This window comes from Ursus americanus, chromosome 7, assembly GCF_024610735.1.
Source record: "Ursus americanus isolate L20-20 chromosome 7, mUrsAme1.1.p, whole genome shotgun sequence".
Taxonomy (NCBI): Eukaryota; Metazoa; Chordata; class Mammalia; order Carnivora; family Ursidae; genus Ursus; species Ursus americanus.
In genome coordinates, this window is record NC_142133.1 from 60803691 (window position 1) to 60831471 (window position 27781).

The 27781-nt window shown below is 35.5% G+C and overlaps 1 protein-coding gene across 13 annotated transcripts in view; it reads right to left on the bottom strand.

The window, feature by feature from the left end:
* BIRC6 (baculoviral IAP repeat containing 6) overlaps positions 1–27781 on the bottom strand; it is a 226981-nt gene that overhangs the window by 11396 nt on the left and 187804 nt on the right. For 12 of the 13 annotated variants that reach the window (XM_087863741.1, XM_045809116.2, XM_045809113.2 and 9 more), the window contains 6 exons: positions 17651–17796; positions 16880–16990; positions 10669–10886; positions 8874–9035; positions 5877–5954; positions 192–380 (listed from right to left, as the gene is read on the bottom strand). In XM_087863741.1, the coding sequence (XP_087719867.1) occupies positions 192–380; positions 5877–5954; positions 8874–9035; positions 10669–10886; positions 16880–16990; positions 17651–17796 (904 nt within the window). Of the gene's footprint in view, positions 1–191; positions 381–5876; positions 5955–8873; positions 9036–10668; positions 10887–16879; positions 16991–17650; positions 17797–20559; positions 20733–27781 lie in introns of those variants that run through there. The other variant, XR_006781730.2, reaches the window with a different exon arrangement.

Here is a 27781-nt window from a genome sequence, read left to right on the forward strand (position 1 = left end):
ATGACTTTTAGGAAGTAGGTGGTTTTAAAATTCACCTCAATTATATTATTACTCATCTTTTATGATTAAAAAGTATAGTTAAGTTTAGTATACCACAGGCTGTCTAAATATAAAGGCAGATACAATACTGACAAACTATATTCTATGATGTTTTCTTTAATAAAGTATTTCATTAATTTTATCGAACATACCTCTTTAAAGCATGGTGAAGGGTTTCTGATTTGTTCTAGCATTGCCCACTTAACCGTTGCTTGTCTAATGTTTCCATCATATTCTCGAGAACTCTGTGTGCCACTGGGAGTGCCTCTAGACCGTTCATATCCTGGTTCATTAAAATAAGGCTCAGCTACTAATATAAGGGACTGAACAGACACCAACACCTGAGGAACAAAGAAATAAAGACAAGTTATAATGGGACATTTTTATTACCAGTAAACTGGTATCTTTTAATATGTACTTCCACATATTTTTATCACCATAAAATTGATGTTAATCATTAGGACACTGAAATACTATGTTATTAAAAGCAAAATTAAAATAGGTACAGTAATGGGGCACCTGGGTGGCTCAGTCGGGTTAAGTGTCTGCCTTTGGCCCAGGTCATGATTCTGGGGTCCTGAGAACTGAGACTTGCATCGATGCTCCCTGCTCAGCGGGTGCCTACTTCTCCCTTTGCCCACCCCCCCAACCCCCATTCGTGCTCGCACTCTCTCTCTCCCCCTCACAAAAATAAATACAAAAAAATCTTAAAAAGGTACAGTAAACTCATATAATATTTATCTTATATTTTATATTCTTGAATCCTTGAAAAAATAAAAAGAACTAAAGATATTTCCTGAAATTGCTAAAAAAAACATTTGTTTATAAACATCCCACACCAATTTAAACATTATTGTGCTCAAACTGTCCTCACTCTTAAAGAGCATAATGGTAACTATGAACTCTTAATAATACTCACTTGTAAGAAAAACGCAATCTTTATTTTTACTCCAAGGAAAATACTTTTTTTTTTTTTAAAGATTTTATTTATTTATTTGACAGAGACAGAGATAGCCAGCGAGAGAGGGAACACAAGCAGGGGGAGTGGGAGAGGAAGAAGCAGGCTCACAGCAGAGGAGCCTGATGTGGGGCTCGATCCCATAACGCCGGGATCACGCCCTGAGCCGAAGGCAGACGCCCAACCGCTGTGCCACCCAGGCGCCCCAGGAAAATACTTTTTAAAGGCATCCTGTGTTTGCCTTTTTAAAAGAATTTATTTATTTATTTACTTATTTATTTGAGAGAGAGAGCGCGTACAAGCCTGAGAAAGGGAAAGGGAAAGGGAGAGGGAGAATCTCAAGCATACTCTGCACCTAGCCTAGAGTCAGACGTGGTGCTCAATCTCATGACCCTGAGATCACGACCAGAGCTGAAACCAAGATTCAAATGCTTAACCAACTGCTCCACTCAGGTTCCCCTGCTTTTTAAAACATATACCACCTTGGAAGTATACAGATGCTACTTTATTTTTCTTCAGTGAACTCAGCTATGTAGGAGTCATAACATTCATTTAATGGAATCTTCTGGAGACTTGGATTATCTGACGTGTTTAGTCATTTTATTCATAGCACACTTTACTGTAACCATAAAACTGGGCATGAAAAAAAACAGTAGGGGCGCCTGGGTGGCACAGCGGTTAAGCGTCTGCCTTCAGCTCAGGGCGTGGTCCCGGCTTTATGGGATCGAGCCCCACATCAGGCTCCTCCGCTATGAGCCTGCTTCTTCCTCTCCCACTCCCCCTGCTTGTGTTCCCTCTCTCGCTGGCTGTCTCTCTCTCTGTCGAATAAATAAATAAATAAAATCTTTAAAAAAAAAAACCAGTAAATTAATAAATACTTGGAAGGAAAAGATTTCTTTTTGAAAGGACTTAATTTTCAATATTAAAAATTATCTAGCTCTGAGAACAATGTAAAACATTTAAGTCAGAGACTACAGTAAACAGAGTAACTTACCCCTAGAACCTATTTTTTGGGTCATCTGTAAAATGAAGATAACTACTTAAGGAATGGCTGTAAGAATTAAATAAACTTTTGTTGGGAATTAAGTAGTAGTGCTCATTAATTAAGCTTAATTCATCCACAGTGACTATTCTTCCGTGGCGTAAAAATGACAGCAGGCATCCAGAAGACAGTAAAATGCAAAACAAAATCATTTCTACTCTGAAGATAGTCTTTTTACTTATGTAACATGGGCCTGCAGAAAAGCAGTCAGCATGAGTTCCACTTTGACCAACAAAACTTAAAAGAGCTTCCTGGATCAAACCAAACTAAAATGTTTATCATAGCTACCTCTGGCTAAAGTGTTTTCTTAGAATATGAGCTGACAATGAATTGGTAATTAACAGAAAAACATCCATTACACAGCACAGTATATTATATACATACAGTTACATTTAAGTTAATAATAAACAGAATACATTTTCATTCTGTAATGTAGGTTCACTGATTCCTAGTCAATCCTTTGATACTTCGACAAAGTCAAGAGTTACAGACTTTTATTCATAGGCTGAATGTACAGTCCCTCGCCTCTTCAGTTTTATATTAGCATCCACAAAAGGGCAAGAACTTTTCATTGTAATTTGTTTGGAACGGACCAAATCAAGAACCAAGTAACAGCCTACTTTCACTCTCTGTGTCAAAACAAAAATTTTAACCCAGTTGAGTGGTCTTCTACCAAGCCACTCAACTAGTCAGCAATCAAGTATCCTACGATTTTATATATTCATTTGGTCACAACTTTCCTACCACTATCCATTCTTGTGACTTATCTTTAGAATATCCGCTAATCTGCCATATTCCTCCCTCCATCCCACATCCCTTAGTAATTATTATCTTTTAATTTCCTGTATTTTCACATTGTATCTAAAATTTATTATAGATATTTCAAACATAGTACAGAGTATATAATCCAAAATATTAATTTGCAACAAGAAACTCTATTAGAAGAAATAATAACATCTTTGGCGTCAGGGAAACACTCTTATTAGTAAAATGCTTTCAGCCTTTTAAAATAGTAAGTACCTGCCTCTGGAAAATTATACTGCTATTGAGTAGGACTATAAACAGTTGATGATTTCCAGAACTTTCCATTTTAAGGAAAATTGTTTCAGGGGCACCTGGGTGGCTCATTCAGTTAAGCGTCTACCTTCGGCTCAGGTCATGATCTCAGGGCCCTGGGACTGAGCCCCACATTTGGCTCCCTGCTCAGTGGGGAATATGTCTCTTCCTCTCCCTCTGCTCCCCCCAACCTGCTCATGCTCTAGCAAATAAATAAAATCTTTAAAAAAAGAAAAAGAAAAATGGTTTCATATATACAACGATTTTATTTATTTATTTGAGAGAGAGACAGAGAGCACAAGCAGGGAAGGAGGAGTGGCAGAGGTATAAGCAGGCTCCCTGCTGAGACACAGGGCTTGATCCCAGGACCCTGAGTTCATGCATGACCTGAGCTGAAGTCAGATGCTTAATGGACTAAGCCAACCATGTGCCCCAATGGGAATATATATTGTTAACATTTATAAATGGTTGATTACATGAACCACAAATTATGTTTAACTTCTCCTGCATATGACATTTTTATTAACATCCTACTGGAAGAAACTATTCACAAGGATTATAATAGGTATTTTAAGTACATAATAGCAACATAAAAACTAGTTATAGCAATGCTAAAATCTTGTGCTACTGTAATAATTCTGATGAAAGTTTTAATGAACAATAAGACTTTTGATTTTAAATTGTGCTAATAGTTAAGACTATTACTATGTTACTGCTGGATATGAGACCTATGGCATAAGACCAGATATTTTTATACAAATAACCATTATTCTTTTAAGAAACTCACTACAGAGAAACCAAGCAATTCTAATAAAGCTTGCCACTGCTCAAAATATTTTGGAATTGTTTTTAATGGTATATAACCTTCAAAAAGTTTTATGGAATACTTTCAATCTGGCAAAAGTACTTTTATCCTTTGTGCACATGTGATAAATAAAAAGCAAAAACAATGTTGGGTTCCAAAATCTAACCAAGAAAAAATTAAGTAATTTTCCCTGATCCCTTCTAGTCTGCCCCTGAAGAAAGTTTCTAACACAGGACAAAGAGCAATGTTTTCCTGCCTGCATGTATTTATTTCTTGCATAAAACAACCTCACAACGAGACCAATATTTCTTAGGAATACAGATGCAAAAATCCTCAAACATAATAGTAGCAAACTGAATCCGGTAATACATAAAAAGAATTATATACCAAGAGACCCAAATGGATTTATCCGAGGAATGCAAGGTCGGTCTAACATCCAAAAATTAATATAATACATTGTATTAATAAAATTAAAAAACAGAAATAGTAGAATCATTTCAACAGATGCAGAGAAAGCATCTGACAAAATCCAACATCCATTCGTAATAAAAATACTCAGTAAGCCAGGAATAAAGAGGAATGTCCTCAACATGATGAACAGAATTTATGAAAAACTCACAGGTAACATGACAATCAATGGGAAAGACTGAAAGCTTCCCCCCCTTAAGATCTGGAGGAAGACAAGGCTATTCACTTTTGCCACAGAAAAGAGACCTTCCTCTTGCTCCTGCCCAAGTCAGTTTGTCACAGGTCTGAAAACTTAGATTTAGGAAGCTATCTAAAATAAAGAGAATGTCATATAGTAACTGTTATCATTTATAAAACTAAAAAAAATTAGAAGTGAAATATTTAGTCAATAATGGAGGAACAGTTCAATTATAATATATGAACTCAAAAGATTACTAACAGCAATTAGAAATTATAAAAATATAACCTGGAAAAATGGATATGCGCTAATGTTAAGTGAACAATGTACAAATGATATACCTAATATGTTCTCATTCTGTGAACTATGTATATGACCAAAAAAAAAAAAAAATCCCAAAGGAATATAAAGAAAAGAAGATGTTTATTTATGTGTACTTAAGTTTCCAAACTTGTAAAATTAAAATCCCTGAGCTTAAGTTGCTTTATTTTACAATATTTTGGGTATATATTAGGTATATAGGCAATATAAAAGATAAAAGTAAATTAAATTTTTAAATAAAAAACTTTGAAAATTAATTATAAATTTATTTTTACAATTACATAAATTCAACAAAAAATTCAATTCTCAGCTAAGTCTAATTTACTTTATGAAAAATAGGGTATCTCTGAATTTCCTTTTGTAGTAAAACTCACCATAAGCTTAGTTTGTGTTGACAAGAGCAACATACATGTAAAAAAATATTTTAAAGTTTTTGGACTAGAATTGAAATAATCATTTCTAAAATGAAGTAGTAGTTCCTTGGAAGGAACATTCTAATAACTTTCATATAGTTCTCTGCATGAATCATGTACTTTTTCCCTTAGTCTCAACATTAACAAAAAGGGAAAAATTATTGGTACTATTTTTTTTTAAAGATTTTATTTATTTATTTGATAGAGAGAGAGAGCATGCACAAGCAGGGGGAGCAGCAGAGGGAGAGGGAAAGGCCAGTTCCCCCCTGAGCAGGAAGCCCAGTGTGGGGCTCGATCCTAGGACCCTGGGATCATGACCAGAGCCGAAGCTGGATGCTTAACTGACTGAGCCACCCAGGTGCCCCTTGGTACTATTTTCTTAATTCATGAGGATACTGCAAAGTCTTTCCATAGAACCAAAAAGTGACATCCTAAGGAATTATTTTTTGTATCATTGTACTAACTGCTCACCTATAAGCTATTTAGGATAGGTTTTTTTGGTTTACTATGTTTATTCTTGGTCACTAAAACCAACTCTTTTAAAAAACATAGATAGTTCTTTATTTTCTAAGTGAAACTCAGAGAAATGTGTTTACTTGCAAAAAGCTTGAGGTCTGAGGATTCCACTTCTCTTCTGGTCTTCCATGCCATGTATTTAAGATGCTTAAACAAACCTGAGGAAGAAGGGAAGAAAGCATAAACAGAATTGAGTGCTTTTGAAAAACTGTCACAACTAGAAGTAAAACCGAAATGCTATCATGTCACAGTATCTCAGTTTTATGTCCCCCAACAAAACACTAAGGGTCAGTCTGTTATTAACAAATTAGCATCTTCAGATGGGATCCAAATCTGCCCAGCATTACAATTCCTTCATAATGAAAAATGAAACAGCACCTATTACATGTTAATACAAATAACGTATTTTTTAGTGAAAAATAACTCTTTGCCAAACCTTTTAAAAAGAAGTTTCACTGGGAAAAAGTAGTACCATTTTACATTAAAAAAAATCTCCCTCAGGGCACCCGGGTAGCCCAGTTGGTTAAGTGTCTGCCTTCAGCTCAGGTCATGATCTCAGGGTCCTGGGATCAAGCACCATGATGAGCTCTCTGCTCAGTGGGGAGTCTGTTTCTCCCCTCTGCTTGTGTTCTCTCTCTCTCTCAAATAAATAAATAAAATTAAAAAAAAAAAAAACCTCTCTCGAAATTTTGTAAATTTTCAAAATGGATATGGTTTAATAGAAGAGACCTTGATTTCCTATCTGCCTCTACGTTCAATTTATTAACAATATATTGTTCTGGTTGAAGTATATGGATAAAACCTAGCTTCACATAAACATGAAGCTGGAAGAAAGAGGACTCACAGAGCCCCAAAGGACCTTGAGGATCTATCTGCTAGGTTCCTCAGAACAAACTTTACGACACAGATACTTGTTTACTCAGACAGCAAGAATGAACTCAAATTATCTGCCAGAAAGAAGTTAACAGGTCATCCTGAGAAAAACAGAACTGTGGACATTTTATCTATACTTGTAAACTAACAATACATATAATGGGCAACAGACTTGGAAAATGAGTGGTCCTTAATAAAGCAGAGAAGTCCATTTCCCTGCTATTCTTGCAATCGTTCTGTGACAGCAATAATGCAAAAAATACTAATTCATTTAGGACATAACTAGTATCTGAATAGCTCTGTACACTATTACTTAAGGTATGGTTGAAATTTTCATTTTTAGAGCATCCCGGTGACTACGTGGAAGGTATTCTTACTTCTACCTATAGGTCTGGAATCCAAGATTAAATGTTACCAGAGTACAATATAGCAAAGACTATTTAATTCAGGATATTCAACTCTCAGGCCCTTACCTGCTTCCCTATACCATTAAGTCATTTTATTTATTTAATTTATTTATTTTGAGAAACGGGGGTGGGGGGAGAAAGAGAGGGAGAGAGAGACTCTTAAGCAGGCTCCACAGCCAGTGTGGAACCCAACACAGGGCTTGATCTCAAGACCCTGAGATCATGATCTGAGCAGAAATCAAGAGTCCGATGCTTAACTGACTGAGACACCCAGGTGCACTTATACCATTAAGTCTTAAGGAAGTAATTTCTTTCTTTTTTTTTTTTTTTTTTAGAGAGATTTTATTTATTTGACAGAAAGAGAGAGAACGCACGAGCACAAGCAGGGGGAGTGGCAGGCAGAGGGAGAGGGAGAAGCAGGCTCCCCGATGAGCAGAGAGCCCAATGTGGGGCAAGATCCCAGGACCCTGGGATCATGACCTGAGCTGAAGGCAGACGCTTAATCAACTGAGCCACCCAGGTGCCCCTTAAGGAAGTAATTTCTTAAATAAATTTTAACATTTTACACTTAAGCTCTATTCAGATTCTAGTCTCTCTCTTCAGTGAAGTCAACTCAACTCTTCTCTGCTCATTTATAGAAGACCTGTTCTTTGCTCTTCCAAAGAAAGTAAGGTCTATCTCTGATTAAATCTCCTGCAATAAACTCAAAGCAAATCCCAGTTTTATGATCTGAGTTTATGATGAAGACAAAACCAAGCGAAAACTTAGTCTACCTTTAATAAACCAGATCAACTTCAAGCACTTGCTCCTCTCATATCATCAAAGAAGTGTCTGCTTATTAAGTCCATAAATTTCTTCTGATCATCTAGTAATTTTTTTTTAAAGATTTTATTTATTTATGTGACAGAGAGACAGCCAGCGAGAGAGGGAACACAAGCAGGGGGAGTGAGAGAGGAAGCAGCAGGCTCCCAGCGGAGGAGCCCGATGTGCGACTCGATCCCGGATCGCCGGGATCACGCCCTGAGCCGAAGGCAGACGCTTTAACGACTGCGCCACCTAGGCGCCCCTAATCATCTATTAATTTTTAAACATGAAATACTTCCAGCATGGAATTCACTGTTGAAATTCCATTAAGCTGTCCAAAATTACTTTGAAAAGTGATGACTATTCTTTTGAATCTAATTTTGAAAGGCTTACTGTCATATGAAAGGCTTTTTTATTATACCTCTTAGTCAACTTCTTTTTTAGAATGCATCCTATTAAAAATATATAACATTTTAATATAAATTAAATGTCAAAAATAAGTTCATAATTATATGTATCATGGAAAACATGGACAGCTATGAAAGCAAAAAAAAGTGATGATATGCAAAAAAGGAATATGGAGTTGACAGGACCATGCTCTTGCCATTCAACTATCCTGAGGCACTTGTGAAAAGATAACTGGAATTGGAGATACACAAAGTAAAGAAAGGTGAGAGGCGAAGACAGACATTTGGCTCTACTACCTCCTGAGTGAAGAAAGCTCTCAACTGGCCAAGGAATATGTTGAGTAAGTTAGTCCCTCAGTAACTTCTTAAGACTATAAGTCCTTCTCAACACTGTTGTGTTTCTGCCCTTTTTGGTTCCTTCTCTCTCATTCCTCAGGCTAATCTTTGCATATAGGAAAGAGAAGCATGAAGAAAGCCAGGTAACTCTCAGAAAGAAGATAACCAAAAGAAAATTTTTGTTTAAACTACAAAGAACCTTTGGTTACAGTATTTTGGTATTAGAAACAAAAGACCGAAATCACATTACCTTGCCATCATTATAAAGGTTTGGATTGAATCGCACGCTATGACCACCAGTTGTCTCTAGATTCACAAGAGGGGGTGAACTGGGATAATCTTGAGGAAAATAAACATCAAACTCAAAGCAGCCATTTGCATAAGGGGTGTCCGCTGGACCAGTTATCAGAACCTAGTATGCATGTATAAATACACAGAAGTCCATGTTACTCTTCCTGAACACTGGCTCGTGATTTAGAAAAACACAATCCAACATGAAATAAGAAAAACCTTCTTACATCCTACATGTATCTCTACCAGAATGTGTTAAAAATAAGGATAAAAGTTAAAAATAACACGACTACAAAATGGTTTTAGATTAGGATTAAACTTATTTAGTTCTGGTGAAAACGGGCTATTAAAAGAAAGATGCCTTATTGGCAGCAGGAAAGCTTACCTTAACATCAAGTACCTTTTAATATTAATTTACTATTTTTCTGAGAGCTTTCCTGCATGTTATTTTCTATAGTATTTAACAATTTGAGATTTTAGGTATACACGTTATCACATCCAAAAGGTATGAGGGTAATTTTCTGCAATACATCTTCAGATAAGTTAACATTTTCAGAAGTAACTTAGTTTTAAATATTTTTCTCTGGCCTAATGAGATAAGTAGTTAACAAAAGTTCTCACGTAACAGCTTATGATAAAAAGGTTTTGAGAGAACAGCAGGTGTTTCCTGTAGGGTTATTGGTAGTCTAAAAAATAGCAGAGAATACAACAGTGAGCATCAGAATTATTTAATGAATTCTGTTTAAGTTGATCAACAGATGCTAACTGTGCAAGGCATGAGCATCAAAGCCTCTGGTCCTGAATAGCTGTGTGTGGAGGCAAGTGGCACTAGAGTCCCACTCTGTGACAACTCTGATTTATGGCTGGGAGCTCCATGTTGGGATTTTTTATTTAGGTACAGCATAATGTTTAACAGAGACGAAGTCACAAGTCTGAATTTATGTGGTCCATTTAGTGATACAATACTTCCCGAGGCAATCATTCTATAATTGGCTATTGTTTGTAACAAGGAACAGGTAAGAGTGTGGTTAAAATAGGCAAAGTCCATGAGATTTCTACTGAAAAATTATCCCAAAGAGCAAAACAAAAAAGCAAGCAAGGAAAAAAGTTCTTCAAACCAATGTGTCAATAGTTACAGCTAAGTATCTAAGGAAGACAGACTATGTAACCCAAAATAAATAACAAATGTAAAGAAAGGTTTGCCACCATTCCACCTGGTGGGTGTCCAATCTTTATAATTTTCTTGCTGCAGCAATCGCTTAGAATTTAAGACCAGATCACCACAGTGTTGAAACATAAAGGTGTAGTTATTTATTACTGTACTACCGTTACTTAATTCACAGATATTAAAGTTCTGTAAATAATGAGTTTCCTAGAAAAGAAAAAAAAGAATAATTCTAAAGACTGACAGTATAAAACACAAGAGAAATATCTTGGATGACAAGGAAGAAATCTTATGACTTTTTTCTACTGACCAGCATTAAATCTTTTGATACTAAGCTCTTAAAACTATAGGCTGCATACAACCTTTACTCAAGGAAGGCATTTTGGTGTATTCTTCTAAACCGTTATTTTGAAGAGAGGTCTCCTACACATACTCTAACAATAAAAAAAGGACTCCTTTCACTAATGTCCAAAATGGTCAACAGAATTTTTATTCAATATATTAAAATTCATGCTATTTCTAGTGCTCTGTATGAGTATGTGAATAATGACATTAGCCAGAGAGACAAAGAAACAGCTGTTTTTTCTACCTTCATGATGTCAAGTCGCTCCTCATCACAGCGTACAAACACACTGGAAGAGGATGAAAGAGGCAGCGAGGTTGACAGTGTCACGGCTTCCTGGGCAAGGCGGCGGGCGCGGGCAGCACTATTGGCATCGTTTGCATTTTTCACCTGAGACATGTAGTGGTAATTTACTTTAAAACCCAATTTCCCATCTTCATCCTCAGAAACCATCTCAAATGTATCTGAAAGAAGAAGAAAAAAAAAACACTGAAAAAAAAGAACTAGAATGGAAGATAGTTGTTACAATGACAAAAGTCACAAATAAATCACTAGCCCTTCTTCCGCCCCAAATGGAGGGGGGACTGAAGCACGGCACACGGAGCACAGTCAGCAAGACTGTAACAGTGTTGTATGGTGACAGATGGCAACTACACTTGTGGTGAGCACAGCAGAAGGTAGACCATGAACCGCTGTTGTACGCCTGAAACTAACAGAACATTGTATGTCAACTACACACAAATAAAAAAAAAAAATTTTTAACCCCACAAAATGCAGAGGACTGAAAAACCAGCAACTATACATGTTTATGTCATACTTGCTGTTAGATGGATGAACTACGTAATGGAAGCAAAAGCAGGAAATTATTTTTTTTTTTAAGATTTTATTTTTAACTATCTCTACACCCAATGTGGGGCTTGAACTTACAGCCCTGAGATCAAGAGCTGCAGGCTCTACCAACTGAGCCAGCCAGGCACCCCCAGGAAATGACTTTTAATCCACAATGTAGATACACTGACAGATTATATCAAGTGGCTATAACAATGTAAAGCAGAAGACAATTTATTCTTAAAATGAGTGGTGTAATAGTTTTGCCAATTCAGAATACTAAATGCCAAAAGCATTATTATATTTCATTTTTAAAGACAAGAATAGGTCTTTATATATTTGCACTGATTTTGGAATCAGAAAACAGAAGTTTTCTGGAGTTGATTCTTGGCATTACTTTTAGAATTTAAGTTAATGGAATAAAAGATTATTAGGGTAATCTAAGTACTTTGAGAAAGTAAAATTAATGGGCTAATTCTTAACTATTTAGGCAGATTTAGAAAAGACTTAGTTATTCTTTATTTATAAACTCTGTACACAAAAGAAAGAAAAAAGTGGATTTGAATTTTATCTCTAGTTCACATTATTCTACCCTAACCAATGAGTTATGATGAAGACATTCATATAAATTGTTAACACTAAATCAAAAAAAACCCACATACTAGGGGAAATACTGTCATTAGAAGCAACAATAACTTTTGATCTTGCCCTCATATAATTCTAAATATATGGAACAACTTTAATGCTATATTATAATTAGCATTAATGGGGGCGCCTGGGTGGCTCAATGGGGTGCCTGGGTAGCTCCATCGTTAAGCATCTGCCTTCGGCTCAGGGCATGATCCCAGAGTCCTGGGATTGAGCCCCACATCAGGCTCCTTCGCTGGGAGCCTGCTTCTTCCTCTCCCACTCCCCCTGCCTGTGTTCCCTCTCTCGTTGGCTGTCTCTCTCTCTCTGTCAAACAAGTAAATAAAATCTTTAAAAAAAAATTAGCATTAATGCACTAAATCTCACCAAGAATTTCCTAAGTACAAGGCTCTAGGTAGGCTGTTTGGGTTAAATGATAAATAGGAAACTAAATCTGACTTCAAGGAGTTTATAATCTAGAAAAAGGGGGAAGACCTATAAAGTGTCACAGGTCTGTGCACTCCGTATGTTTAAAACAGGAGTGCCACAATCTTTTTTTAACAAATCTTTCAATGAGAAAAAGAAACTTTTGGTGGATTTCTTATAGAAACTATCATCAATTCTACACGAGTAGAACCTAATTTAAAAAGAAATGTTGAAAGCTTACTTTATTATACAGTACATATAACCGCTACCAATCAAATGTACTGTCTTGGCAAAATTACTTCCTGTCAGTAAACTTGTGAACTGGAGTCACTTCATCTGCCCAATTCCGCTGCCTTTCACATAGTACACAGATAATTTTCCTTTGAATTTTATAAACAACAGTGCACCAGAAACACACGAGCCCATTCCCATGCCTGGAGGAAAACTTTTCTAATTATATACATATAGGAGACTACTAATACCAAAATTTTATTACAATATTCAATTAGGGGCACCTGGGTGGCTCAGTCAGTTGAGCATCAGTCTCTTGGTTTCAGCTTCCGTCATGATCTCAGGGTCATTGAGATCAAGCCCTGCGCTCATCCTGGAGTCAGCTTGATATTCTTCCTTTCCCTCTGCCCCTCCCCCTACTCATGTGTGCATGTGTGCTCTCTAATAAATAAAACCTTACCAAAAAAACACTTTCACAAAGTCTTTGACACCCTCTTCAAAAGGTAGAAGTTAATTCCCCTTTCCCTGAGTATGAGCTAGATTTAGTGACTTATTTCTGAAGAATAAAGCAGAAGCAATGGTATACAACCTCCAAAACTAAATCGTAAAAGGCCTCATGTGCTTCCTGTTTGTGCTCTCTCTCAGAGAAGCTAGATACAATGTGTGAAGACCTCAAGAGGTCCTATGGAGAGGCCCACATAGCAAGGAGCTAAGGCCTCCTATCAACGGTCATATGAGTGAGCTCGAAAGCTCAGCCCCTAGAGTCAGTCAAGGTCTCACAGGACTGAAGCTCTAGCCAACATCTTGACATCAACTTTGTAAGAAACCCTAAGCCAGAACCAGTGAGCTGAACGAATACTGAATTCCTGCCCCATGGAAATTGTGAAATAGTCATTTTTTTTTTAAGATTTTATTTTTTTTGTCAGAAAGAGAGAGAGCGCAAGAGAGCGCACAGCAGGGAAAGAGAGAAGCAGTCTGCTGAGCACGGAGCCCGATGTGGGACTTGATCCCAGGACTCTGGGATCATGACCTGAGCCGAGGGCAGATGCTTAACCGACTGAGCCACCCAGGTGTCCCAAAATAATAAACGTTTTAAGCACCTAAGTTTTGGGAGTAATTTTTAATGCAACAAATAAATAATATGGAATAATTTGATAAAATACTATAGAAACAAACTAGAGTCCAAAAAAAGATATAAACTGTCTTAGTATGCTTAATCAAATTCACACAAACCAAGCAAAGTTTTATCTTAAATAATTATAAAACGGAATTTCCAATAAAATGCTTCTTCAAAAGTACTGTCTAAAAAGAAAAAAACAAACAAACAAACAAAAAAACAGACCAGGTTAACAGAATAGAGGAATGGACTAGATAGTCAAAATGAGTGAGGCAAAAGGCTGTAGTATCATTAGAAACGAACCAAACCCCTAATTAAAGTATACAAAGGAGAAATCTACTTGGCCAAGATTATGGAAAATTTTTAAGAGAAATAAAAATGATATTATACAATATCAGAAAACAAATGAGAGTAATATCCCACAGTGGCTTTACAGGTTTTATAAACTGTAACAGTAACAATGGAAGAGAAAAAATAATCACTTTTAAAAGATTTCTAAAAAGCCAAAACCAGTTTTTCAATGATAAACTAAGGTTATATAAAATAAATCTATATAAATTTTTGCCCACCAGGAAGAATGTTTTCCCAAGTAGAAGGAAATCAATTCTTGGTTAGAAGAATCATCTCTTCTCTCTCTACTACCCTATTCCTGACACCTCCCACTCCTGGCTAATACTCTAAACACTGAAGAGGAAATTAAAGTTTGTGGAATTAAATACCCAAAAGAAGAGCAAAAATAGTGAATAAAAATTCAAAATAAAGAACCTAAAAAGCAGATTAAATCTAGTTAAATCCAAAGCCTCTGTGAATTATTAAAGATCAGTCAATCCAAACTTTAGCAGTAACAGCAAATCATATGTGGTTTATAAAATGCTATTTAAAATCTTGAAATATGACTATGGACCACTTTTTCTTCCTCTTTATATAGTTCCAGCAAGTATTAGTGCTATGTCTAATGGGGCTGAGTGGGAAGCAACTGAATGATGTCCTTCTGACATATCTACCAGAGCCATGCTAGAAAGGTCTTAGTTTTTTCAGGATTTATTTTTAGCTAAGCATGTTTTCAGGGGTTTCACAACAAAGTTACTGTCCACTGAGCTGAGGTTCAAAATTCCATTCCATTCTACTCTGGAATTACATTCCAGAAATGGACATTGAACGTTTTGGTAGACATGTATTGTCACCCAGTTGGGGCAACTCATAGACTAAATCTCATTCAGAATAAAAACATAATTAGATAACCAATAAAGAAGTAGAAGAAGTTTCTTTAGGCTTTTGAATCTGAGGTGGGGTAAGTGGAACAGGGGAATGCTTTTGTGGAAAACAGGCTGTCACAAAGTGAAAAAGTAAACAGAAATGTGAAGCTAAAGATACGCCAATCTATTTGATTTTTGCTTCGTGCAAACTGGGTGGAGGTATATATCAAGTATTTCATTTTAATGCAATGCTACTGACAACTCTTGATATATCTCTAGTCTACTTTTTATTCTATACGATATAGTGAATTTACTTTTTAAAAAGATTTGCAACAAAATACATTAATCAAATTATAACTACACAAAGGCTTTCATTCGAGAGATTCAAAAAATTAAGTCTATTTAAACCCTAAGAGTCCTTTTCCTGCTAGCTGTGATACTGAATGTGGCTACAAGGATCATACTTGATCCTTGTATGTGTGTAGCTTTCCCCAGTAATTCTGATTATTCCTTTGTATGACAACCCTTGGCAGATGCCTATGATTCACATCATATTTGTATAGCATTTATTCTTGGTGTCTTTTAACTTTAAAATTATAGCGGACAATATTTTTGTTACTTTCATAATCATTTATAGTCATTATACTTTCCTGAATTCAAGTGTTTACTTGTTTTTATTATTTTTTAAAGATTTATTCATTATTAGAGAGAGACAGAGAGAACACACCTGCATGTACGTGGTAGGGGAGGAGAAGGAGAGAGAGAAACTCAAGCAGACTCCCTGCTGAGTGTGGAGACTGGCAATGAGCTTGATCCCATGACCCTGAGATCATGACCTGAGCTGAAATCAAGAGTTGGACACCTAACTGAATGTGCCACTCAGGAGCCCCCTGAATTCAAGTGTTTATTAAACAAAACGGTCACAACCTATCAATGGCTGGCACAATTATCTAAAAACATGGATCCCAGGTGCCTGGATGGCTCAGTCGGTTAAGCGTCTGCCTTTGGGTCAGGTCGTGATCCCAGGGGGTTGAGCCCCGTGTGAGCCTGCTTCTCCCTTTACCTCTGCCTACCACTCCCCCTGCTTGTTCTGTCTCTCTAATAAATAAATAAAATCTTTAAAAAAAAACCCAAAAACTAAAAATATGGATCCCTTGGCAAAACTGTTACATTCTTTCTGAATAACAGCAAATACACTTCATCTCAATTCTTCCAATCTTAAGATGATGAACAAGATCTCTCAAAGGTCTGCCTGAGTGCTTTATTATTTTCAGATATATTACTGCATGTGATTTTTATTACAAACCTGGGAGGTAAGGTAAAACAAAAGCTAAATGATTTATACAGAAGTTTCAAAGACTACATGACAAAAATCTTACATATTTTCACTCTTGCTTTAGTGTTCTTTTTCATATAGTCCAAATCCTTTGGCTGGTTCTCAAAGGTGGAAAAGCGGCACAGACAATAGCATATACTAATGTGTTTACTTACAGGCTAGCACGTTATGGGAGAGGCCGACAGGCTCTTCTTCAGTCCTTACTTGTCAAGAGTTTTGGAATAGGAAAGGCTACACGTGAACACTACATTAACTGTATCTTCCAAAAGCAAATCTCATGGAATTCTAAAATGGCAACAGTAATAGACTTAGTTCAAAGTGCCAGGTCTTAGCTTCCTTTAGGCCAGGATATACAGAAATGGAGAGGTCTTAAATAAAGAAAACCACTTTCTGCCTGTTTGTTAGACATTTGATTTTGGGCTTTTTTCCCAAGGTTTCCAAAGAATCCTGATTCCCAAATATAACTAAAAATTATATAAACCCAGAGATAAAAAGATGATAAAAATTTTTGCATGTGTGTGCATATATATCTATACTCTAACCATACAGCATGCCTACACACATATATACAGGATATGAATGATTCACGGTAATAGCAACTTTTAAAATCTTTAATTTAATAGAACACATTTCAGTAGCACTATTACACAATGTGAAAGGAGATCTCAAGACACAAAGATTAAAACTTCAACTTACCAAACTGTAATTTCTTCATAACAGCCACATATTTTTCTTCAAGTGATTTCAATACTGATAAAGGTTTGGGTTTCATGGCCACCTTCTTTGAATATTCACCTAGTTTTTTTTCTGTTATTTAATATTTCAAGATAAATAACATAAGCATACATTTTAAAAGATTAAAACAAAAACAATTAACTTCAATAGTTCAAAGTTTTAATTCCAAAAAGTTACCCAATTCTTCACAATTATCTTCCTATTACACCCATTTAAGAATAAATGATCTCCTTCTATTTCATAAACATAACTAATAGAGCTAAAACCCTTAACTACTTTAAAGCTTAACTTCGTAAAATGTTTATTAGTTTTATCTAATCAGGCAAAAGAGCACAAGTAAAATAATAGATAATACAGAATTATTTATATCTCCTATTGCTAAGACATGAAAATACCAATTTAAACTAAATTCTCACACATTGTCTTCATGTATTCTTTCCTATCCAATACGATGGCATTTTTCAATTTCACAACTATCAACAGGGAGAAGAGAAAATCATGATGCATGTTGTTAGCCTACCGAATCTAGTATTAGTAATCATACATAACAGAAATTAGTATTTTAAAATTAGAGACTGTTTATGATTAACTTGAAAACCTGACAACAAAATTTTTAGGTAAAGGAACGTGTTTGAAAACCATTAACACAGAGGAAAGAGAGAGGCAGTTTTGGAAGTAAATGAAACATCTCTGAATCAAAAGAAAAGCAGGATAGAATCGGCAGTGCTGTACCTTGATTGGCCTGCCTCAAACTGGTAGTGGCTGCATGGACGATCTCAGCAGTCTTCTGGATGTCTGGTACCAACAGTGTAAGTCCTTCTGGTTCTTGATCAGATGCATCTGGTTTTACTCCTGTTTTAACACTTTCCCTTTTAGATCTGAATTTTTTTTTTTTTAATATGGAAAGAAACGCAAGGAAAATTAAGATTTTAGGATTGAAAATTAAGTATTTCCATAAGTCAAAAAGTGGTTAAGAATCAAAAGGACAGTGTGCATTTCATTTGACATACATATGATATATAGCAGAGGTAGTTTAACCTATATTCATTGTTGCTTTTGAAGTCATACAATAATGCCTAGCATAATAAATAAAGTTTTGGGTAGGTTTTCCCTTCAAATGCAATAAATAAACAAACAAACAAACAAACACTGTAGAAACACAATACTGTAAGAAGACCCAGACACCTGATACATCCTTGGAGTCACAGTTTTATAGTAACTAACAGTAATTATAAATACCTAGAAGTAGAGAAATCACTTCTATTATCTAAAAGTGAGAGCGGTCTATCCTGTCTTCTAAGACTTAGGAATCAAAGGACCATACATAGTTTTTCACTTTAATAGTACTTGTATTTCACTCAGAGTAAGTGTATTAATTCCCAAGGGGAAAAATAAAAGAAATATGCCAGAGTAAAACGCAGGATCACTGCTAGGTATCTTAAGACAATGTGCTTTTATACATCGAAACTATATTTAAACACTATGTTTTAGGGTAAAATCATTTTAGAGGCATTCCCTATTCAGGGTCTAAAATGTACTGAACCTTATATCAAATTTTATATCATAATAGGATATACTACAACAATGTCTCAGTCTACAAGGCATCAAAATATTTCTTTAAATTTTCTAGATGAATACAGAATTTTATAAGAGTCACTGAAAATAACAAGTGAATATCAATATCCTTTTTTCTATTTCAACTCTCAGCACATATTATTTACATAATAATCATTACACTATTGCTTAGATACTAAAAATTTACATCTTATATACTAAAATTTACATCTCATTAATTTATTAAATAGATAATACAAACAGAAATCACATATAAATAAAGGTGTTTAAAATACTCATCTAGACTACACATAACATATTTTTCTAGTTGTACACCTACCAACAAAACGACCTGGCAATTTTGTTGAAACAGTATTTCATAAAGTGGGCATGGAGCTTAGAGAACTATACAAAGACTAACAGAAGGTAGAAGAGTCCTTAACAAAATGATATTATTATTTATGTATAAATGAACTGTTCCTTATCACAAAGACAAAAATCTGCTCAGAAGCAATTCAGGGCTTAACTTTAGGGAGATAATAAGAGGTAAATTAACAAGTGCCACTCAGGTGGGTAGCAAGGATAAACATATATAGTATTATGCATGTGTTTTGAATTGATTCCCATAGTGTGTGAAAAACAAGTATCCACAGATATTTTTAACTATAAGGTATATATTGCCTAACCTGGCAAGATGACTTAACCTAATGTGTCCCTGGGTTATTGCCTTTTCTCCTATGCTCTTCTTAATCTTCTCTGAGGTATAAGAAGTCATAGAGAACACATGGCCAACTTTGCTTTGCCACTCAGGACCATTTGACAGATGTTATATTGTACATCATTTCAGTCATCAACTCATGCATATGTACACGTGTATATGAACATATATGTTTGCATGTACATGTAAGGAAAACACAGTAAATTAATGTTTTAAGACTGAAATAGCAGGCATTTTAAGTGCTAGAATCAAATAAGATATTGGGTCTTTTATAGCTATGGAATCAAGTTGAGATTATAGCTTAATGGTCTGCTAATTTTCTTAAAGATATAATTCTGGTAGATAAGCTCCAACAGATTCTCAACTTCTGCATTTACCAACAGCTATTCATAATCAGTGACAAACAGTGAGGGCCAAGAAAAGTGTGTAAGCTGCATGACAGTACTCCTTTTGAATTTAAAAGGACTCTCTCTCTCCCTGCCAACTGTAAATGATTCTCCCTCTAATACCAGGGCTTAAAAAATTCTTAAGTAATAGGGCCACTGACCATAATAGGAAAACAACAGTAAGTAGTTTGAAAAAACAGAAGAGTTATGGTTATACCCATAATAAAATAGAGATGGTTTCCTAAAGCCTGTCATCAAACAGTTGATCCATCGTACGCTCAATAAAGATTTCACTTAAGAAACACATCTTGTCAAGCAGAGAAGAAAGATATGGAAGTGAAGCTCATTTTCCCAGAATTAGGGTATTTTCTCCTTGAAGAAATAAGAATGTCTGGCATAGAGAATAAACTGCACCAATGCAATTTAGAGCAAGTTACCCTTGGAAAAAGTACTCATTCTAAATTTCAAGCCCTATACATGAATACCAATTTCCTAATTCCAGTTTTTAAAAGATGATTAGTAGGAGACATTCCTATTATTCAAATAGTTCAAATAGTCAGGATGGTAAATTTCATGTATTTTTTTTGATCACCACATACAAAAAATGTTAAAAAAGTGCAAAAATCTACAAAAGCTTAAAAAATATTATTTTTATATCAAATGTGTGAAAGAAATGATCTTATATATCTCATTTTGAAGATAACGGTTAACTCATAAAACATATATTTTAGACCTTTATACCAGGTTCAAATAAGAAATGTTTACGTGAATCATCTTCTTGACAAAAACATACAGGAGAAAAAGGGATAATGTCCAAAAGGCAAGAGTACTTCAAATTTATGAAGAACACATACTCCCTGCCTAACAGTGACTACAACTAGTCATTGTCTAATATTAAACTACAGCCAGCAGTCTCTTTTCTTTAAAAGTTGCAGGTTACTGTCAACCCATATGTAGGCCCAGCTCATGAAAAAAGGCCATACCTTAGCTCACATCCTGAAGTCTGTGGGAAAAGCTATTTGAGTTCAAGGCACCTAGCTGGAAGTAGGTCTTTGAGACTGACAATGGATCCAACATGGTAAAAGCAATCAGCGACGGCCGCTACCATGGTATCCGCTGCTTTGTGCATACGTTGAATCTGGTTGTGATCACTGCCCTGAAGAAATACGAGGAATCAACTGAAGTTTCTACTATTGCACAGAATTATCTGCAAACATTTTCCACTATGCTGTGAATTCCAACTAAAAGGCTAACGAATTAAGCAAATTTTGGCTCTGTGACATATAATCTGAACTAGGATGTGAGCAAAATGGGTAAATCTTTCTTGTAAAAACAAAAGAAAAAAAAAACAACCATAACTCAACATTCAGTTATAGTGACCCTGCCTCTGCTAACACTATCACCCAAAATGAGCTGGATTTTTGTTAAGACTAAATGCAAAATATCAGAATTATATTCTTTTATAATCTATAAACTGAAAACAGGTTAATATAGCTATTTTCGTGGTAGAACATTAGGAAAGATCACCTCTATTCCCTGTACTCCTAATTCTGAAGTCAAAACTATCACACAATTGAAATAAAACATTTAAAAATCAGAGCCATGTTGAAGAAGTAATCTGTAGAAAACATGCTAAAATGTCCAGATTCCAGAACTAAGAATTAGCATCTTAGAGGAAGATTCTAAAACTACAAGCAAATGAAACTTCTACATTTTTCTGTAAACCAATGCGTCATATAATACTCCACAGTTCTAAAGCTTTTTGCCAGGGATTAAAGTCTAAAACAAATTAAGATTAAAAGTAAGCAAAAAGATTTTTAAAAATACTACTGTGGAGAATTATTTGCTTCTAATTATCTCCAGAAAACATGAAAATTCTTGAAATGCACCAATAAATGGAGCAAAGACCTCTATAAGATGAATGCTTTGCACTGTTAGCTTAAAGCTCAGTTTTTAACTGATTCCCTTTTTTATTTAAACTCTTTCCAAGTGGAAGTACCAGTTTTAGTTTTCAATTTGAATTACAATTGAAAATAAAATCTTCCTTGTCTTGGGAAGCATAAATGAACACTACAAGGGAAGGAAATATCCAAAACAGAGGTATATGAGAAGCATTTAAAAATAAATCTTGATTTCTAGATTAGATAAAAATATAATTTTTAGGTCAGATTAAACATCACAGGACAAAATGAAGGTACTGTGTACTACTGTGGAATGGAGTAGTCACAAATAATATGCTTCACCAAGGGACAATCCAGCTGAGGCAAATAAAAACAGTAAAATAAATGTTGGCACTGATGTCTCCATCACTGAGTAAAAGGCTGATGAACTACTAAACCTGTTCACGGTCATCAAAAAAAAGAAACTTTAAAAAATATATATATGTACAGTTAGAACAAATGCTTCCTGGCTATGAAACCAGGCCTCTGATTCTGTAGGTGTTAGAGGTAGAGGAAAAAGAGGAGAAACTAGGAAATGTTTTACCAACAGAAACAAAAGTAGGAGGCTGGAACTGAAATTCTTTATTAACTGACTGAAGCCCTAGAGGAACCTGCTTAAAGCCGTTACAGTAAGAGAGTCTGATAGAAAATATGCCTTTTTAGCAGGAGGTCAACTAAATCTTAGTGCTTAGATAAAAAGGAACTAGATATTTCTACAAGAGAATTCAGTTACTTTTAAATATGATGCACTTCTCTGCACCAGGAAGACGCTCTGAGACAGCTAAGGGAACCGGCAATAAAGATGGCTGCTTCCATGCTGTGAAGAGGAGTGCAATGTCCAGAGCACCTGACGCTCAGCACAGAGGCATTTGTGGTGCATCCTCGTTAGCAATTCAGACTTGACTGACAGCAAGTCCCTCTTTCAAATTTTTGGTGAAATATCAAATACTAAGTATACTACATATGATTATTTGCCTACTAGAATCCAGCAGGAAAAGTACGTATAGAAGATTAAAGATAAAATAACTGCCTTTGTTCTGGCTCCAAAGAAGCTATAAGTGTCACACTTATTCAAAAGTGAGACCAAACTGCTACAGCTATACTCTTTGTTTTGAGATAACATAGGTTGGAATAGCCAGCAGAAACTGAATTTCACCAGGACTGGTATGTAAAAGCTGAAGGGGTCACATCTTCACAGTGTGACTATTTTGCGGGTAACAGAATAAATTTTCACACTAGACAATTATACTTCAAGTGGAAACGATTATATGTATATGTCTGCATGTGTACTTATATATATATATATATATATATATATATATATATATATATAATAGATATATATATTAAAGTATTATGTTACCCATCCCTTTATTAATGGAGGTGAGTTGCTTTCGAGTTCTTTCATGCTTAAGTTTAAAATAAAATGTTGATCAATAACTGGTCATAAAGTAGGGGGGGAGTGTTTTTGCTTGTTCTTTAAAAAAAAAAGAAAGATTTATTTATTTATTTATTTATTTATTTGAGAGAGAGCAGGTGGGGGGAGTGGCAGAGGCAGAAGGGGAGAAAGCATCTCCAGCAGACTCCCTGCTGAGTGGGAGCCTGATGTGGGGCTCAATCTCATGACCGTGAGATCATGAGCTGAGCAGTAATCAAGGTGGGAGGCTTAGTGGACTGAGCCACCCAGGCTTACTTAAATATCAAGTATTGCTATAGAAATTCCTTCTTTTAAAAAAAATTTTTTATGTATTTGAGAGAAAGAGCAGAGTTGGGGGGGGTGCAGAGGGAGAGGGAGAAGCAGGCTCCCCGCTGAGCAGGGAACCTGACACAGGGCTCTATCCCAGGACCTTGGGATCATGACCCCAGCCGAAGGCAGACACTTAGCCGACTGAGCCACCCAGGTGCTCCTAATTCTTTCTTGACAAGGGAGTTAAAGATATTAGAAAGAAAAAGTATATTAAGATAGCAATAAAATTCAGGAGATAGAAAATAACAGGGTAGGGAGAGGCTTCTTTTACAACATAGAGAAAACAATTTTATCACCTACACACTGCCCTAATCTATGCAAGTTGATACCAAATCAGCTTGAAAAGACAGTAGAGGAAGAATACATCAATAACCAAGAAATTTTCAGGAGTGCTTTTTATTAATTCTTTTGAGCAAGAAAATCATCAAATGGATAAAGCTGACTCACTCTTCATGTAAGTGATAAATATATAAAGTTGCTCCCTGCCCATGTACTAGAGAGACCAAAAAACAGTGAGACTTAGGTTTACTTCAGTAATATAGTAATTACTACTTAGGCACAACTCAAATACCATGCATATTTAATGAAATATGCTGCCTTTTAATGGCCTATCATGACTTGAAAATTCTTCAGGGTAATGAAAAAAGATGAGCAAGAGAAAACATCAGAAAAATTCTGTAGAATTTGCATTATTGTATATAGTTTTGTAAGTATTAAAAGCAAAAGTTTCTTTCTTTCTTTTTTTTTCAAAGATTTTATTTATTTATTTGACAGAGAGACAGCCAGCGAGAGAGGGAACACAAGCAGGGGGAGTGAGAGAGGAAGAAGCAGGCTTCCCAGTGGAGCAGGGAGCCTGATGCAGGGCTCGATGCCAAGACCCTGGGATCACGCCCTGAGCCGAAGGCAGACGCTTAGCAACTGAGCCACCCAGGCACCCTGCAAAATTTTCAATTAGAAAATAATTTTACTTCACTGTCAACATTTTTTAAAAATTACATATCCTAAATATCTAAAGCCAGCTCAGGAACAAGTCACCTCCCCAATTTCTAATTATTCACCGATGCACAGACTGAATTGTTCTTGGGAGTTAAGTTTAATCTAGTGGATAAATATATTTGATTGGGACACAGAAGATATGAGTTATCACAGTTCTGCCATTTAGCATCAGAAGACTTAGAACAAATCACAGTATTTATGGACCTTGTTTTCCTCATTTATAAAAAAGAAGAATCCGAGTTACGTGAACCCCAAGGAGTCCCCTTACAGCTAGCTCTAAAACCTACAGATAATATGGGACAGGTTACTTATTGTGATATGCCCAGAAGGATTTGTTACAAACTAAATCCTACTCAGCAAGACACTTCAAATTCCGCAACAATTCAGAGTGCTTGAAATATTGTTTGAGATAAAGACTGGACACTGTCCTGACACATAAAGCTTATAAAATGTAATCTGATAAGGACTAATCATTCCATATTGTTATGTGATGCTATGGAGATAGAAGTATAAGTCAACTTATAATTTTATGAGTTTTAATCCCTTAAATAATAGAGTAAGTTGGATTTTGACTTTTGATCAACGTGTTTTTCAAGAATCAGCTAAGCCTCAAGTTTAGCCATTCTACATACATGAAGCCTAAGTGACCTATGAACTATTCTGATCAGAGGTAGCAATGGTGTATCTGGAGTAACGGTCAATTGACTTGCCTTTCTTCATAAAAATTCTTGTTTTTAATAATGAAAATCACAGGCATCAGGAGACTGGGGAGCAATATGCCAGATTTATTACCTATTGATAAGTTTTTAATGTTAAAACTCTTTTAAGCAGTAGTTTCATTCTCTGTCAAACGACAACAATAAATATTTTCTTGCCTACTGCATTACGAGTGAAAACTAATGTATCTAAGAACTTTTGAAACTGTATGTACTACATAGAAGGTTATAATATTACCTGTGTATTTTTTATATAACTATATGCTACTATATATTATAACTTACCCCACAATTTAAAGCAGCTTGTATAATTCTCAAGAAAAAAGAAATCAATAATAGCACAGAGGCCGAAACACAAATACTACACTAATCAAAAATTACTTCAAACTGGCAGAACAAGGAATGCAAGAAATACTCCGGTGTTCTGCCTAAGTCATCGATCTGACAGTTACGAAAAATTCATTTTCGCCAGATTCTGACCCCTTGTAACTGGTACAAAATTAAGTGGCAGTGACTCTGGACTTATGCATCAATGACCATGTAATCACAGGCTGTCTCTGGCCTGGGGGTAGCTCTGCTAACACCTTGTATGCATCTCTGCATTCTATTTGATATGTTCTCGTGTTCTCAATGCACTTTCTCATCATCTCTCTAGCTCTCTCTTTTGGTCCCTGCAAAACTATTCCTTTCCACTGTTTGTAGGCCTAAAATTAAAAAGTATTAAACAAAAAAATCATTAAGTCATAAAACTGAAGAAAAAAGCCAGAAATTAAGACTTTGTGGGTAAAATAAACAAGAAGCCAGTAAATTTTGTCTGCATTAGGCAAGAAAGAAAGGGTTAATACTGGCACACTGAGGGCACAGGAAAGAGGGAGTGTTATGGTTAGGAAAATTTGTACCACCACCAAGGGAGTTAATTCCACTTAGAGTGTAAGCCCTGTGTGCATAAATATTCAACCCTTTGATCTTCACAGGTGCCTAGGATGGCCGTGGACAAACAAAGGAAATGGAGCTCTTTACCATTTTGGAAGTCCACTGTTCTTTCTATTGAAGTGATTACTAAGGTGGCTTTTGAACAATGTCTTGGAAATAAAGTAATAAACTATATTAATGAAGTAAAGTTAAATAGAACCAATATTTATTGTTTAATTAACCATTTCCCCATTTTGTTGAAACTACTGTAAAAAATTTCAAATGAACAACAAAAAAGTACAAAATTTCCTGATGAAAGCATCCTGAAATGCTCCAATACTGTTTAGGTTTTAAGTGACAGATCATAGAAGAAAATGGCCTAAGTAGAAAATAACATTTAACCTAATAGGCAGAGTTTCTTTCAAACTGATATACAACTGATGTACAAAACATGTCATCTGTATTTTTTTATTTTATTTTTTTTTTAAAGATTTTATTTATTTATTTGACAGAGATAGAGACAGCCAGCGAGAGAGGGAACACAAGCAGGGGGAGTGGGAGAGGAAGAAGCAGGCTCATAGCGGAGGAGCCTGATGTGGGGCTCGATCCCATAACGCCAGGATCACGCCCTGAGCCGAAGGCAGACGCTTAAGCGCTGTGCCACCCAGGCGCCCCATGTCATCTGTATTTTAAAAAATTGATTCCTGAAAAAATCCTGATGACTAATTACCTTTAATCTTGTCTATTTCAGACAAAAGTTGGAATATGTTGAATATAAAATTCTCTATGCTGAAGTGATACACTTTTGCCTACTCTTTTGTGCTTCTAAAAGGAATGTTATTCCTGATTTATCTTAACCTAAATGCTTACTAATAATCAGTCCACAGCAATATTAATCAGTTCGTCTATGTTACCCATTAGACTCAAATTAGCTCTATGCAGTTATACATTGTAAATCTTGAAAGGATGGGTTAGGAAAGGTGGTGGATAGTAAAAATAAAGAATCATGAATAAAAGAATATTAAAATAGTATCATCTTTAGGAAGCTCTTAATGCAATTTGTACAGTAAATATTTAACAACTGCCTATGGAACAACTTTAAGCCAGAGAAGAGGAATATAATAAACTAGAAGTATTACATTCATTCCCTAAGTAATGTTCTGGTTCACACCAAGTATCAACCCCATCAGAGTACTAATCGGTCATTAAACTATCTTCACCCATAAGAGGTAATCATTTTATTAAGGTATAATTATAATTGAAGGAAATTTGAAACATGCCTTAGGGTCTATTATTTCAAAAATTAAAATTCAGAAATTACCTTTCAGATATATGTATGTGTATACACTGATATATACATGTATCTATAATTATATCTCATATACACAATAGCAAAAACTCAGTAATTACAGAACTACAAGGCATAAAAACCATTCCCATGGTGTTGTGCCACTGCGGCAACAACTCTAGTTCCTTCTCTAAGCAGTCATTCTTGCTCAAAGCCTTTGGGTATATAGAAAGTTGGGTAATGAAAATCTGATCAGATCTCTGAAATCCTTTCAGTAGCTCAGCACCACTCTTAAGACCAGATAACTATAAATACACCCGTTTTCACCTTCGAGCTCCTGCTCTCCTCTCTAGCCTCATCTCCCACACTATACTATATCCAGGCATACAAAATTTCTTTAGGTTTCCCTGAATATGTGATACTTTCTTTCACTGCTAACATTATTCTCAGTTTGGTATGCCAGCCCACTGCCCCACTTCATTGAGCTAATTCCTACTTATTCTGTAGGACTCCAAATCAGGTTTGATTCTTCAGGAACCTCAATATGACATGTACTGTGTAATAAAACTGTCGAGTTACTGTTTACCCCATTTATCTGTCGGTTCC